Source organism: Pterocles gutturalis, unplaced genomic scaffold, assembly GCF_000699245.1.
Source record: "Pterocles gutturalis isolate BGI_N339 unplaced genomic scaffold, ASM69924v1 scaffold8792, whole genome shotgun sequence".
Taxonomy (NCBI): domain Eukaryota; kingdom Metazoa; phylum Chordata; class Aves; order Pterocliformes; family Pteroclidae; genus Pterocles; species Pterocles gutturalis.
Window position 1 is genome coordinate 72,974 of NW_010110212.1, and position 17,460 is coordinate 90,433.

The following is a 17,460-nucleotide window of genomic DNA, read 5'->3' on the forward strand; positions in this document are numbered from 1 at the left end:
ACAGTGCAACTATTCAGTGCATTGACAATTTGCTGAATTTCTGTATAGTACCAGCTGACACATTTGTTACAAAAATATTTCTTAGATTTCATTAATTTTATTGCTGAAGATTGTCACATTGTAAAGGAATGATGCTCTCACAGCTCAGACAGGATATAAAGCAGAAATAGCAACCATCAAGTGACATAAAAAAGCTGAAATTTCTTAATTCACTTTTGACAGTGTTGGTGAGCAAAACAGTCCCTGCTTACAGTTTTAAAAGGCACAACGAAGCCTTATTTACTGCACTCTTGCTCAACCATAACGGACCTACATCTCGCTCAAATCTATGATGCAGGCTTTCCCAAAATCTTTTTTGTTGTCATGATGCACTACACTCACATCTCTCTGTCAGCACAGGGGCTGACATAGAGCTACACTTTTTTTGTCCACTTGTTACCAAGGGTATACCTGCATTTTCACTCCTGCATCCAGTTAGACACAGCAACCTGACAAAGACAAATCTATCTGTAGGTATATGGGGAAAAGATGATTTATCCTCTCTGTCTAGCTTGAAGACAGAATCTCATCCTAGGAGTTTTAGCATGAAGACTACTTTATCAAGAATAACATGTACAACGTGGCCCACCTCTTCACTGCTGTCAGTTCCTTGAAAGTTATCTTCAATTTGGGTTTTCCCATGTACTCCATTACTGTCTTGCTTCAAATCCAAAGGGAAAATGCAACATTCTGGTGACACAGTTGAAGACTTCCCATAAGGAGCTGATTGAGGTCTTGATGAAAACGTGAAAACCTCTTTATTATTCACTTGGTGATCACCTGTTTCATTGCTGTGATGTTCAGAGGCATTCTGTGGTGAAGTTAAATTACAGCAGGCTGAATCTTCAGTAGCTACAAATGGCTCATTTCTATCCAACTCAATACTCTCCGGGAAACTTTCTGGAAACACCCACTCACCTGAAATGTACAATGTTTATTTTAATGCCAAATATTTAAATTGTATGTTACCCTGATCACTCTAGTTTTCTAGAAGTTGTACAGGAAAATAAGTTTTTCTAATACAGAAATACTCAGTTTATCAGATTCATACAGTTGGAAGAGTGACAAGGATGCAAAAAAAAAAAAAAAAAAAATAGGGCTGCTTTCCAAGTGAGGCAAGGTTAATCAAAACATTTCCAGATCACAGCTTGAAAAATCCACAGGCTATGATACACTGACACGCAAACCTGCAATTTGCAAATCTGAAACTATTTAGCTGTTAAGATTTCAAACTGTTCAACTGAACCACATTTTAGGAAAATATAATTTTATTAAATTTGGCTATTGATCTTTTTCTATAGGCATTTTTTTATGGCTGACATTTAAAAAAAAAACACATACACTTGGTGAAAAGTTCATAATATTACAATCTGCTGCTTCTTTATTGCTGGAATTCTACACTTTCTTTTATGTCCAGAACTTATGGTTTAAATCTCAGTTTCAAACTACAGCTCTGATGAAAAATAGTGTGACATGAAAAATGTATGAAAATAATCTGTTTCACTGAGCTTCCCTGAATACAGGCAATACTAATCTACCAATTTTAAAACAAACAATAAACTACAAAAATGGATTTAAAGATTGAGTGCACCAGATAAACATGAAAAGGCCATTTTTATACTCTTATTGTTAACTTATATTTTACTGTTTAAAATTATGGTATAGAAGAAAATGTCAATTTGATTGATTAAAACCAATCTCAAATAGCATCTGAGAAAAGGAGAATTGCTCAAGTATGCAATACTCCCTTATCTTCATTAAAGGTAGCGTGGTGTGGATTATTCACCAGATCTTGAAACTTTCTGGCTCCATAAAACAAAGTTACCGTCCATATTAAAAAAGCCTCAATAAAAAAAATACTAAAAATGTAATGATAAAGTAGCACTGCAATAATAAAATGCTTGCTGTCACAGAAGGCAGTAAGTTTTACTATGGTATTCTACTCTCTTTAGTTTTGTTAGCGATAATTATCACCTCATGCAGATTCAGCAGCTTGGGGGCGGTGGGGAAGAAGTCTGAACCACCATAAATGAAGGCAAAAGAAAGAATGAGAACACCAGGTGAAACATCTGTCTTCTCTACTGGGTCACTGTGATTTTCCCAGTTTGCTGAAGATAGCTAGCAAAGCTTCCAAACTCCAGCTACTATCCTTGCTGCATTTCCAAAACAAAAAAATATCTTCAAAACTTGTTTAGCCAATAAAATGTTTGGATCTTTTGCAGTTTTTCCTACCGCAGCACTCTGCAGTCTTCTGATCAGCTGGCACCCACCCTTCCACAGTTTAATCCAGCCACTTTTTACTAGGTTTCAATAGCAGTGGCTTGACTAAGACCAAGATGTATAACATATGCTTTTTTAACATTCAGAAGGCCTTCTCCCATGAAATCAGATTTGACATGTATCACGCTGTCTTTGCAGTTTTGGAATATGCACTAATAGCTCAGACCACTGTAATGAGCCCTCTATGGTGTGGTTATACACTTGGTGTACAACCCACTTCATGAGAATCTGCTGATTTCTATGCACAAAGGACTGTGAACGAGTAGAGAGGAGCGGCTTAATTTTTATTATGACCTATTGACTTAATAGCAACCAACTCCCCTAACTGCAGACTCACCTGTTCTCTTCTCATTCTAGGATGACTTCTAATGCAGTTGTTGCTGTTTAATTTGCAGAGATCGTTACAGATAAAATTTTGTAATTAATTCCAAAACAAAAAAAATGGTGTAAAACCACTTGTTTTTTTGGTGATTTTAAGTCAATTTCTAATTAAGTATCAAAATATAAAAAAGAAATCTTAAGTTAACAGTTTTTATCAAGTGCTTAGAGGAGACACTTAGAAGCTTAAACCCCTGTCTCCTACTCCTGGCTCTGGCAGAGACATCCAAAAACTTCTTACACATCACTTACTCACCATGATACTCAAGATACTCAAAGGTAAACACACATTTTGAATTAAGCTTATTTTTGAAATATATATATTTTGAAACATTTATCTTTTCAGGAAATGTCTTTACTCAGATCAAAAGTACTTCAGAAATACAAAGAACTACATTAAAATATTTAGTGTCTGTATAATATTTATCCTGAATATCCTGCTTTTTCAGTCTAACCTTCTCTCTAAAAAACAATATTCCTTTCCAGAGATGTTGACTTGGGTTGGTATCAAGTTAAATGCAAATATTAGTTTGCAAACCGCAGTACTTAATGAAACGTGCAGGGAGACGACGGTAAAGTCTGTAAGGCTTTAAGATGACATTTTATGCTGGCTACGGAGTTCAGCATCTTCTGTAACCTGTAGATGTGTTAATAGTTTACAAGTGAAAGATATGGGATGTTTCGGACCAAACCAAATCCTATTATCTCTCCACCACAAACTATACTGGAATTTTCTTTTAACTCAGTATTTCCATGTCAATTGTAATGAACAATTTGGAGTATCTTCTTAGCAAAATATGCAAATTACTATGTAATCACAACATTGCAGCAAACAAGATAAATGCAAGAATGATCACCTAAACATCTAATTAGTTCTTCTACACAGACTTAAGCTAAAGCTTCTAATTGCAGCCTAACATTTTAATGAAGGTTTCAGCATTGCATAAATAAGAGTGGCGAACTATAAACACTACTCACCCATTTTATTTTTTCCCTTGCTTAAAAATGATTTACCTTTGTAAAGGTACTGCACACCTGCTATAGAAAACATGCAGATCTGAGTTCTATAATAAATCTAAAAGATATTATAAATAGCAGTGACTAACCTCTAAGGTAATAAGATCACCTATGAAAGCTCCCCTCCCAGTGATTCCTGCCCCAGAATCCTCAAAATTCAGGTAAATAGGAAATAATTTAAAAATTCTCCAGGAGGCTCTACTTGCCTCAGCATCTTGCATCTGCTTCAGTCAAATTATGAAACCCATAGTAGCAATTATGGATACTGACAATGTCATAGTATATAGTTGCTTGTAAACATACCAGAGATTAAACAAAATGGAAATAACTCACAATGAGAAAGAAAATGCCTTCACTCAATTTTCAGCAGATTTGAGTAGACTGCCTACTTTACACATTAGTGGCCATGCTTTTAACAAAGTAACACTACTTTTTCATTTTTTTAGGGCTATTTTTGCCACAATAATGTGCTTTCCAGACACATGCAAAGCAAGTTGATTGACACTATATGACAAAAAATATCCACACCTTTTGGCAGACAGGTGTGAAAGGGAAAAATAACATAAGCTGAGGTGTCTTTCTGTGAATAAGGGAAAAAAAATCATCACTGAACTTTAAAAACAGAACAGACCCCCCTGATATTACAAGGATACCATAATTAATATCCTAAACTCTTATCTGGGACAAGTAAAATTTCTCATACATTTGAAGTTTGGAGTCTTCAGTGTTAAATTTAAAGGGATTTAAAGAATAAATTATTTTTTAGTTCTTCCCCTTTAATGATGAGAGCATGGAATTTTTCTTTTTTTATTTATTCACTGCTGTGGTACTCCGCTTAATCCTGCAAATCTTTATCAATGCTCAAAAGCAATTCTGTTGCAGCATGTTTGATTTCCATAATCCCCCACTACACAGACATTTATGTGAACTGCTTCTGGGTCGTTTGAAATTTACAACAGGAGTTCCCCACACCACACATAACTGAGATGTAAAATAACATAAAATGAGGACCATACCACTGGTTATCTCCCATGTGCTTTTGGCTGCATTTTCTAGAGATAATCTTCTATGACTGTTCTTGTCTGCTGATGGTCCCTGTGGTGAGGCGAGCTGAAAATCTGCTCTTCCACTCTCAGAGGTTTCCTGAGTCTGAATTGCAGGGTCTGAAATACAACCCAGAAGCTTATGAAATGCCTGTGAACGCTTATATTGTGTGCTTTTCTTATTTGAGGCATGGAAAACCAGCATATAGGGCATTGTCCTGCGATACAAACATCTTCCAAACAGCATGGGAATCTTGTAGGGCAGCAGGAGTACAACAGTCGCAAGAAAGTAAAAACTTCACACTAAGTATGGAAGAAGGAAAAACCATAGAAGTTATAAAAACCAGGCTTGCAAAAGTCTGCAAAATAATCAAGAACCACGGCAGCAGCCCAGTTATATAAACAGCGTGAAGGAAAGTGGAATATGTGCATAACCTGTGGCTCAAACACTTACAATACCTGCAGAGAAAATGAGTGTTTATTCACACTCATACAGGAGATTAAGTCATGATTTAGTATAAACATCTTGAGTAATTAACAAGGTAGATAAAGGGTTGGAAAAACAGGGAGTTAAGTCTTACATTCTGAAGTCAGAATCATGCAAAAATTTTGGTGGTTTGTGAAAACTCTCCATATTCTTTGCTTTATGCTCTTACCATTTTGACATACATCTTTAGTTGTTTGCTGAGTATTGCCTTTGCCTCCTTGATCTACAGAATCATTGCATGGTGAGAGCGATAGCTCCGATCTCTCAGTGTCTTGTATGGATTCAGTTCCTGTTCTTGAACTTTGAAGTCGGCATGATCTATTCCTTTTGCTACTCCAGGTCTTTGTTACCTTGAATGACATTATTTTCTTAAGGAAAGCAAAAAATGTGATAGCTTTCAAGATACTCAAAGGTAAACACACATTTTGAATTAAGCTTATTTTTGAAATATATATATTTTGAAACATTTCTCTTTTCAGGAAACTCTATGGTAGGTACAGTTCTGTGTGGTATCTTCAATCTTTAGAGCCTAATAACCAGGCAGGTTTCCCCCCCCCCACACTGAGTGAAAGGAAAATGAGGCAAAGAAAAGGGGGAAAAATTAGAATTCACTATCTGGGTAAAACGACAGTGAAACCTGTGGCTATTCTAGACCTCAGAAGGAGTCTTTTCTTCTCTGCAGGAAGAAATCTTATGTCTTAGTTTTCAATTGATTTCCTACAGAAGAGACTACTTCCTTTGGCTGGATCCTTTATTCATGGTGTTAAACTGGGAATTGTAGTCCCAACCAGAGTCCTAAAACTTGTACATTGTTTGCTGGCAGTGAGACCAGCTGTTTTGCCTGGCATTGTAACTGACAGCATCAACATGAGCTACTGTGTGGCTGACTATCATCCACTTAGAACATACTGAAATGCAGAGTTTCTGCATCATAGCTCTCATTGTAAGGAAAAATATTTACACACACACACACTAAATTCAGCAGTCTAGAACAAAAAAAAAAAATCAGAAAAATAAGAATGATAAGAAATCACAGAAAAATTTCAGTAGAAAAAGACCTCTGCAAGGCCTAATGCTGAAAGTAGATCAGCCTGTCCCAGCCATGTTCTGTTATCTTCGAAAGTTTTGAAATTCCACAATCTCCCTCTAACCCTGTTCCAGTATTGAACCACTTCATCGTTATACTGTGAGCTAAGTCCCAGCAGTTTTATTGTAATTTAAGCCTTCTTACCTCTCCAGATCCCCTTGTACTGACTCTTCTGTTTGCAGATGGAGGTGGCCCAAGGATCTTTGATCCAAACGCAATGTGTGACACATCCTGCTTCTTACTGCTGCGTATATTGCCTTGTCCTCTGTGAACCAAGCTACCTAAGTTAAGAATAACAACAGTTTTAAAAAAATTACAGTACTTAAAGAATTACTATTAATACTTTCTTCAAATCACCTGAAATAAAAGAACTATGAATACCAAACATACATAAAAATTATGTTCCTTTATAGCACAATCCCTAGAAATATGTAGGAATAGCAAATGCACATTTTATAAAAGTGTGTCAACGTACAAGCAAGAAACTTTTAGTCTCTCATATAGACATATTTCTAATCTACTTGCTTTAAAGATTTATTTAAAAAGGGGCTATTTATAAACAAACAAAAAAGGGTTTGCATTATTTCTTTATAACTTCAATGAAAACCTAATTTCTGACAGGAAGAAAAAACAACTCTAATTAATAAATAACAGAATAAACAAATAATACCACAAGAAAACTGAAGCAAGACTGTCAAGGAATCACTCACAAATAAGAGGAGAACTATTTACATGTAAATTGCCTTTTGAAATCACTGAATCTACTGTATCACTAGGGCTGAGCCCTAGTATTGCAAACATACCCAATTCCTGTTAAAACATTCTACCCCTTTCATTATTTTTTTTACTGTTTAAAATGTTGATATATTTTTAAAATTCTTTTAAAGCACAGAAAATGCCAACCAGTCTGTAAGACAAAAAGTAAACATGGAATGCAGGTCAGTGTTCTGAAAACAATTTAAAGGGAAGGACAGTAAAATGGTTATGTATTTCTTTTACCACCAGGGCTGCAGAATTGTATGTAATATCTATTTCCCTCTTTTTTAATTCTCCAAGATTGTCAGTGAATTCTCCTTTCTAGAGTTGACAAAAATGGGTATCTTACATTACAGTTAAAATTTACAGTGTCAGAAGATTTATGTAGCAAGAAGATTCTTGCTGCAACTTCAGTGTTCAGTTACTATCTCAGTTTGAAGATCTGACAACTAGATAAAACAATAAAGTTGAAACAAAAAATTTTGTTGATTCTCCCAAGCATTTTTCATAGAATTATTGAATCTTATTTCAAGATCAGCTTTATTTCCAGTGTCATCAAGTAAATGAAAAAAAGATCATGCATTAGCCACCAAATATCATAATTTACTGTTGTAACAAGCACCATAAGCCCTTTCTGCCATCACCTTCTTCCCTGTTTCCTGATGTGACATTTGGTTGCTGCTAACAGCTGCCATTTCACAAGATTAGACGACTTGTCTTGGTTTAACATCAATTTCTTTAATTTGCCAACTACCTTGGGACGTTGTTAGCTCCAATTATAAAGGCTGATTTGCAGGAAAATCTCTCTTTATGAACACATTAATTGACTGCAATTAATTACCTACGTCGACACATAACCGTGTGTTGATGGCATAATGAAATAGTGTGTAATTAAAAGTGGATGATACTAAAAATGATTTGGGCTTTTGACTATCAAACAAAAAGTTTAGCGGATAAAAAGAACTTTTTCCAATTAAAATGTACTTAAACATACCAAACTGCCATTTCCAAGAAGACTGACTTCTGAAATTTGAAAACCACGTCTGGAAGAACACATGCTATGTTCATAAAATGGGATTAAAAATAAAGATTAAACCTTAACCTGAAGGCATTTCATTTTCATGCAGGTCAGGGATTTATCACTAATTATTTTACTATATATACCTTAAGGGCTATGTATCTTTGTAGTCCGGACTGTATAACCTGATTCTTGTTTTAAATTAACATTCATTTTTCTTTTTAGATATGATTCATACTATTGAACTCATTTAAGTTTTACAGTCCCTCATATTTTGACAATCCATCCAAGAAATATTGATTTTTGAATACAGTCACTGAGAAACTGAATTCCAGAGTTTCCTTTGCTATTTGAAAAGCAAACTTATAATCAAACTTCACAACAGAACGTTGATTCCTTGTAGGGCAATAATACTCTTAAAATATTATTTGCCCTTTAATATTACAAAACTGGTACTTGCATGTAAAAAAAGCTAAATGTAACTTCAATAAGTAAATGTATGAAGGGTCTTACACTAAGCAAAAATTTAAACCCCCTCCTGTTCATTTCAGCTGCTGTAGGACAAAGACTGTCTTTACTAATGAGGTATATCAAGAGAGAGCAAAAGTTAACAACTTGAAAAAGCATCAGCAAGGTAGCTCATAAAATCTTTAGGAGTTGGTTTTCTCATATTCTGGTAAAAGCAGAAGAAAAGTTTAAAAAGTATTTTCTTAAACCTTTCATAATATCAAGGAAGTTCTCAAATAAATTCTTATTTCAAAGTTTTTTTCTTTAGAGTTTCATGAGAGGCTACACCTTGTATTTAAGCCAACTCTTGTTGGCTGTAACAGTCTTATCTTCTATAGATGAAACTTCACCAGTAGTTATCCTGCCCTGTTATCTTATTCCTTTGGTCAAGACCTAGCACATATATTTCCAGAGCATTTTAAGAGAAATGGTGGAAATGATTATTCACTGAATTCAAACACTAAAGATGAGAATCCTCAAGACTGAGAAAGTACTAAAACCAGCAGAATAAAAATCCATCTTCTGTACCTACAGCACCACTTCTGACATCGCCTACACTGATGAAGATGTATTGGAAATGGATTCTTATCTGATTTGCTTGTTCAGACCCACTCCTAAGCTACTTCAGACCTACTTCCTTTTCAGAAGATGTTCTATCACCCTGTTTTAGTATGACGAATCAATGACTCATAAGAAGTGGTACAGAGTAAGAGGAAAATTAAAACCTTTAGTAAGACATTGCAATTATAATACAGGCCAAATTAAAAGCTTAGTCTTGTGCCTTGAACAAAAGCCAAAAATAAAGTAACGAAAGAGTAGAGGAAAGAGAGTGCCTATGGAGAGAGATTTCACCTGTCTATTTTTCTAAGCTCTAACATTACAAAGTTTATGTACTTCAAGTTTAAGCTGAAAATAACAAACAATTCAATATTTTAAAAGGGGTGAAATTATCAGTTCTCCAGGAAGGATATGACTCAGAGCATACAAAGTATTCTCATTTTAAAACCCATGACAACCCCCTTTTCTAAGCGATGCTTGCACATGTTCCAGGATATTTACTGTTGCAAATGGACCTACAGAACAATTTAAAAAAAAAAAAAAGAGTATAGATTAGTTCTGTGCAACTGGATTTACAAAAAAAGTAATATCCTGGGAGTGAGGAAACGATATTTTTGATATGTTTAGAATCCTAATCAATGAAATGTACTACTAGTGAAAAATATGGGGTTTTTTTCCTACATTGATTTATTTCTTCATTGGAAATGTAGCTCATGTCTTCAAAACTCAACAAGTGATTTAAAAAAACTGAATTTGTTCAACCACAAAAAAAACCTGTCAGTAGCTGAAAAATTTTATTTCATTCTTTACACAGTTACCTTAAGACCACTACTGTTTACAAATAATCTTAGAACTACAGAGTTCCATTAATGAACTCAATCTATGTTTCTTATGCTATTGCTGTTATTTAATGATGATCTATCTCACTACAAAAATGTTTTAAAGAGATATTCATTATTTTCAATCAAAACATTAAGGACTGTAAAGACTTTTGCCCTGGTGAAATTTTGCTATTGACTTTACTGCAGGTTAGAAGCAAGACACAGTTTGAAAGCAAAACAGCAGCTCTAGTAAAAAACAGTCAGTTGTCTGACCGAAGTCTGTTTAAGCAATTTCACATTCAAATCTTGGCATTTGTTTCTACAGTTTTATTTCTACTGATTCTTAGATTACAAATTTTATGCAGACAGACAAGCCAATTTAAATATAAAACCACAGGAAGTGCTACTCCAGAACAGGTCAATAATCTGTCTGACATCCAGTTTCAAACAGTTGCCAAGCCCAAATGCTTAAGAAAGGGCACAAAATAGGGATTTATGAAATAATCTGCCTTCAACACACTTCTTAGAGTAAGGTTGGAAAAAAAAAAATCTAGAAATACAAGCTTGAATTTTCCCTTCACATTTTCACTGGTGCTGAAAATAACAACATGGACATTACTCTTACCCATATAAACGGCCAACTGATTTTGGAATCAGACAAATTTCTTTACTTCACCAGTTTACTGTAGCAGTGGAGTCCATATTTTAATCATATTCCATGTAACACAGTATTTTCTTTTATCAGTTTTTAATTTTCAACTGCATCATCACATCAAATGTCTTGTTTTTGTGCCATGAGATAGGAAAAGCAGCTTTTATTGAACTTTCTTTGTATCCCTAGTTACTTTATAAACTGCCTTAAGCCAATATTTGATGTTTTCAGTGTATTTTCATGTGAAATTTTTCCTTTCATGCTGCTTCTCTCTGAATCACTTATCTATCTGTAAAATCTTTCCTGAGATGGTTTAACTGATAATAACGCAAAGCTCATTTAAATGTCTGATTCCTTTTCAATTTCATATGAATTTGAACTTCATGATACCCAATATCTTAGTTTTTTTTTAAAAAAGTAGTTACACATTAATCTGAGAATTCCACTGTAGCTATATCTATGGTGATGATAATCTTCCTTCCTTGAGTCCTTTAATTTTGACACTTCAAAGCTTAACTGGAGTTAACATTTCTCCCCAATGTACAATCTCTTGCATTTATCAAAGCTAGATTTTTACATGGTATCATTTACCTAGGACAGTAGTCCCTAGCTCAAATTTTCAGCACAGGGGCTACAAGAAATAAAAACCATAAACTGAAAGTCTGTTTAGCAAAATATGGCATTTCCTGCATGTTACCTGCTCTGCAGTGTTTTTCATAAAGAAATACAAAGGGGATTCTCTATCCTGCAAGTTTAAAACTGACATCCCACTCTTTACTAACCTAGTACCTGTGTCATATGAAAATTTTGCTCCCGCTTCATTCACTTTTGAGATTATTCATAACCATAACAAACAATACAGAGCCTAGAACAAAAAACTTTTGAGGACCCCTGCTGTTAGCCTTCAGCTATATATAAAAAAAATTTAAATCTGATCCTCTGTTTGCTTGCTATTAGTTTTTATCCAAGTTAATAGTCTGTACCTTGGCACAGGACTGCCCAGCTTCTTTAATAAATCTCTTCTATCTAACACTGTCAAAGTCTAAATTATACATTTTATTATATTCTAGTTTACAGAAACATTGAAATAACCCAACGACACCAATAAGACAAGATTTCCTTTTTCAGAGCATAAGCTGAGGAGACTACATGTCGTCATATTGTTAGAAGAGTTTCATTAATATAAACATACTTTTAAGAGAAGTGTAACAACTGACCAGCCACATTTCAATGTATATTCAGAAGAAACACCTCAAATATTGTTATTATAAATCACACACTTGAATTAGAATAGTTCAGGCTGCACACAGATCTCTGAAACTATAGAACAGATATGGGTCTATGTGTCCAGGATATTACAGCTACGCAAGAGTTGTCATGTTTTATTTCAAGATGTTGGAATACTTAACATGCACTTTTACCAAAAAATCCATTATTTGCATGCATACCATCCAGATTGCATTCACAGGATTTTAATACGACAGAATACCTGTTTCTTGCACTGTTTCTGGATATCTCCTGCATTTCATTTCTGGGTTGTGAATTTTAGTCAGGTGCAGCAATTGTGTAACTTGCGGCACATCTGTATTTATCTGGCAGGTTCGAGGAATAACATCTGTGGGCTCATATGGCATCAATGGAACAACACACGTATCTAGGATCAAAAAACATGGGCTTTACTTCACTCAGATCACACAGGGGAATTAAATACTTGCACCATTTGTTAGATTACACATACTTTAGTGCATATGGTTATAACAATGTAATAGATTACAGCCATTTGAAAAATTTGCTACAATTGCTCACTTTTAAGACAATAAGCATATAAGTTTTAAAATTATATTGTGTATTTTTTTAGGCCAAAAAATTTGAATACTTTTAAACTAAGAAATATGCACCAATAGCTCGAATAGCCATAGTAAGTCAACCTCTGATTTGGCAAGTGAGCAAGCAAAACAGAATCACAAAACACATTTTCTTAATTTTTATTAGAACTCAGCTTTAATTCTGATACTGATTAACGGATTTTCAGACAAAACGAACATCTGAAAATGATATTGATACCAGGGGGACTGAAGTAGCAAATACATAAATCCCATCTATGCAAATAAAGAATCTGACAAGCATTGATTCCAAACTTTGGACACCATTACACTTTAATGATAAAATAAAGAGCTGTCAATCTAGCTATTCTTGTGACACCAGGCACTAGAAGAATGCGAACTGATTGTCTCTGCTTTCCCTTTAATAACCAATACAGACTGACTTTATGAAAGTTATTCTCTATAAAGAAAGGTATCCAGAGTCAAAACCATTCCTGATGTTCTGATGCAAATTCATTCCAAACTTTAGAAGACTTCAATACAGTAAGCTAATGAACATTAGCCACTTTTTCAAGGATAAGAAGAAAACATAACCCCAAACCAAACACAAATAATGGATCAAGTACTGAGACCCTAACAGAAAAATTCAAGTGTCCCATGTGATATTTCAATAGTGGATGTATTTTTTCAACCATTTTTTTCACCAAGAAAAGACAATACTTAGTGATAAAAATCCTTAGTGATAAAAACCCCATACGTAACCTTGGGATTACTTTGGAAACCAGAAACTAGGTATATATCAAACTTTCATGCCCCAATATCATGGGACAGATAAATTCTTTTCTATCTCAATAATTTCATACAGAAATAATTTCTTAGTATATGTGGATTCTCTTTTCCACTTGCTATGACTTTAAGAATGCAAACCATACTGTATACAAGGTACTAAGAAAGAACAACACACACATTGCACCTGGCAATCACTACTTCAGGCACCAAGGAGGTTTAAGAAAAGAACTCAACCCTCATTACAAGTTGCAATGTCATTGCATTCAGTGCAGCTCAACTAACTGGTCCAATCATCTGAGAGGAAAAACGATTTATCAAATCATGATTGTTAACTGAAAGTTAATTATTAATAACAAAAAACTACTATTGTTTTTCTGTAATTGGGTATGAAGCATAGAGTCATTTTAATACAGCCAAACCTTGAGCTGTAATGTAATTTTAAGACTTGCCTAGATAAGGAAATTCATAAGCATAGAGAAAATACTAATGCCCACCAGCTGTGTAATAATCATAGAATTGATAACCCAGTCATTAAAAGTGCAATATTTTACCATGCGTACAGTTTTTTAAAGCTGTTTATTCATCATGTTCACTACATTTTGCAATTTTGGAAGTCATTCAGAACATCTATGCACATTTCAAAAACCATTCAGAATGGGAGAGAGAAAACAATGCACTGATGGAATGAAATTAAAGTGAGGCCTCTAACCACAGTTTCTGCCAAGAATTTACCAGATGTTCTCTGTGGTCATTTTTCGAATTTATTTTTTTCCAACCTCACCAACAAAAGAAAAAAAAAAGGAAAGTAATGATCACATACTCTCCCACATTGATTGAGGTTTTCCAACTGAAAGACATTTTCTTACACTTATAATACTGCTAACAATCTCTCTTTCAGAAACTAGAATTCTTTTTTTCAGGTGAATTCTTTAAAAGCCACAAAATGAAAATTTGAATTAAACTGAAGCTGAGCTATACCTATGGTTCCTCTAAAATAAGAAAGTGCCCGCTGTGCTTTTTCAATTCCCCTTCTATTACTACAAATATCAGACAGGAATGAAGTTCTCTCCCTTGGAAAATAATGATTCAGGATTATGATGCTAGTTTGGAGACCTGTAAACCTTTGACCAATATCTTGCTCTATTACAAATATAATTTCTCATTTTTCAGCTCACCACAAATATTACTTTCCCAATAAACAAGGACACATTAGGATAAATGGACTAAAGACCAGAGAGGTGTTTATGATAGTTCCATATATAGTTTTATATAATACTATTTTGTTACAGTTTTGTCATGGATTATTTAAAGACAAACTCTTTCATCAGCTGCTATTGTCCAAAATTAAGAAAACAAACAGCAAATGCTGCTAAGGTATAATATTTCTCTTTTTCTTTCAGACATCCTCTTCTTGCCCAAAACCTGATTTCTGTCAGCATAAGACACCCTCATTAAAACAAGCTCTCTACTTCATAAATCTTGCCAGAATTATAAAATACTTCTAAGGAAGTCGATTTTTAAAGCAGAGGAGTACCCATATATTTAATTATTCACCTAAAGTCCAACACTGGCAGATTTAATATGCTGTACCACCAATTTAATTTTCATGAAATCATGTAATCTTTAAAAACGCCAATCTGATGACTAAGCAGCTTTGGATTTTATAATACGAACAGTTATAATTAAGACTACATAGTAATTATAACACACCATCTTCCTCAGCTGTATCTTGAGGCTTGGATTTTAAAGTGAAGATCTTTCTCAGTTTACAGTTAGCTGAAATACTAATTCCATCCAAAGACTGGAAGACAGATCCTCTGAATATTTCACTGGTGAATGCTACCAAGTCAATACACATATTGCACCACTAGAAGAGAGAAACAATACTCTTTAATAAAACCCAAACACTAATGGTAGCGGAAGAGTATCAGTGTATAGTTCTCTACAGATGTGAGTATTAGACTGTGGAGTATTAGATTCTCACAGACTGTGATTCACAACTCATAGTATTTTGATATTAAAAGGATATTGCTGGTTTTGCACTTACAACAATTATTTATACAAACAAATCAGTACACATAACCTAGTGACCGCCAGCCCAGGTGAGCTCTGTTACCCAGCATGTCCACATATGTTTGCAGCTAACTTGTGAGAAAGTGTATTTGAGGGTTTTCTGAGGGGAAAAAAGATGTGTTATTCAATATTACTTATATGTTAAAGTTACCACAGCTTAAGTGCTCCAAAGGCAATATAGTTGGAGATTCTTTGATGATTTCTTTTTGAGATTCATAAAAAAAATTACCTCTCCAAAGCTTGCACCTCTTCCACACTGAAAAAAAACAGGCAAATTTCTGGTATGGACAAGACCCTAGTGTATCATAGCATCTAACTAAAACTAAAAATCTAACTATTCTCATCTCCAAATTATTTTCTAGAGCAGTATTTGAGACTTGAGTCTTTACAAGGTGATATGGTAACCATCAGGTTTTGCATCCTGGCTGCGATTACCGTATGTTGTGGCTGGGGGTGGGAGAGGGGAACAGGGAGAAGCAGATGGCTATTGTCTGATTTTCATCAGTTTGACATATTCATTGTTGTATATATACCAGAGTCTGAAAGAACCCAAACCACATGAAAATAGTCACCAGCTACAGTCTACCTGCAGCTCCAGTGAACAAAATAAAGGGTCACTGGGGAAGAAGGTACACATGAACAGGAACACTGTAATGAAGTAGTATCAGGGACACAGAGAACTTTACCAAGGCTGAATAGAGAGAAGTGACAGATAAACACATCAAACAGCATTAATCTTGGAAAATGGGAATGAACTCCTGATGTTAGAAGAAGGGTAGTAATATTAAGTGGTTCTGATAGATGGGACACACACGTATCTGGAATAAGCAGGAACTGAATTCTAAACCAAACAGTAATTTCAACAGGTCTATAAACTTAAAAAATTTCTGATAAAAAAGTGCGCTCAACCACAGTTCAAGGAATATTCCCAAGGTACCTACTATTTTGCGCTTGATCGTAAACAGAGGAATTTTTGCATGCAGAGGCGTTACAGACAACTCCTTGTGGACCGTTGATAAATACAATCTTCTTTTAATATTTTCTAAATCAGTTATCCTATAAAAGAAAAAGCAGCAGAGAATGGAACAGATCTTTGTCAATTCAATAATCCAGTATCTTTGGGCAATCACAAAAGAACTATTCATATGCAGAACCTTTATGTCAGTGATAGCAAATATGGAATTTAAGAATTACTCCTTTTACAAGATGAGTAATGAGATTTCTTTCTCAAATTCAAACTTGGTGCCTATATTCCTGCATATATAAAAACACTTTACATGCGAATTTTATTTCTACAGTCTACACTCTGCTAGATTTCCATAGTTTTCAGACTAGGAAATAATTCAATTTGTACAAACTGAGACCCCAGTAGCCTTTAATAATCACACTTGTTTCTGCCCCTTAAGGTTGTGTTATCTTGGGACACACTGTCACCTGCTAACTAGAAAAACTTTATTTGCTTTCTTTTCTGAAAAATGCCTTTGTCATTTTATACAGACTCTTTGTTGGCTTAAAGATAGACACGAGACATTGTCTTTTTTACTTCCTGAGCACCTATCTTCACATGTGAATTATAATACGGAAGTTTATTGCTCGCTATTCAGGTCATCTCACAATGACATCAAGGACACCGAATCTGAACATTTCTAAGGGATTCAAACCACAGCCATGATCACAAAGATTAGGTTTCCTTTAAACTAATAAAGAGGCTCATTTTTATGTTCTGTTTCCTTCAAGTCTTGTGAGCAGCTGCACTGGTTTTGGCTGGGACAAAGTTAAATTTCTTCAGATAACTTGCACAGTGCTGTTTTAGATTTGTGATGAAAGCTGTTAATAACACAAGGATGTTTTAGTGGATGGCTTAGTTCCGTATATTACTTTGCTCCTCATACACCCTTTGATGAAAAACCTACGGATGTAATTTTCAGAAACTCTCCACTCTGTTCTAAGTCTTGGCGTTCAGAAGCGTTAAGAAATTGAGGCACTGAAGAGCTTCAAAAAATTGGAGCAAGGGTTGCTTGAAACCCCCCTAGATCTTCCTGGTTATGTGGAGAGCAGAGCAGCTGTGCTGAGGAACCAGAGAGCTGCAGTAACCTGACTGCTGAAACACAAATAAAAATACTATTCCTGCT

The 17,460-nt window shown here is 34.7% G+C and overlaps 1 protein-coding gene across 1 annotated transcript in view; it reads right to left on the bottom strand.

Moving 5' to 3' along the window:
- LOC104461613 (chromosome unknown open reading frame, human C3orf67) overlaps window positions 1–17,460 on the bottom strand; it is a 55,646-nt gene that overhangs the window by 29,396 nt on the left and 8,790 nt on the right. Inside the window, exons 5-11 of the mRNA XM_010073257.1 lie at window positions 16,270–16,384; window positions 14,966–15,122; window positions 12,133–12,297; window positions 6,476–6,612; window positions 5,414–5,594; window positions 4,731–4,877; window positions 629–957 (exon numbers count right to left, since the gene is read on the bottom strand). Of these exons, the coding sequence (XP_010071559.1) occupies window positions 629–957; window positions 4,731–4,877; window positions 5,414–5,594; window positions 6,476–6,612; window positions 12,133–12,297; window positions 14,966–15,122; window positions 16,270–16,384 (1,231 nt within the window). The remainder of the gene's footprint in view (window positions 1–628; window positions 958–4,730; window positions 4,878–5,413; window positions 5,595–6,475; window positions 6,613–12,132; window positions 12,298–14,965; window positions 15,123–16,269; window positions 16,385–17,460) is intronic.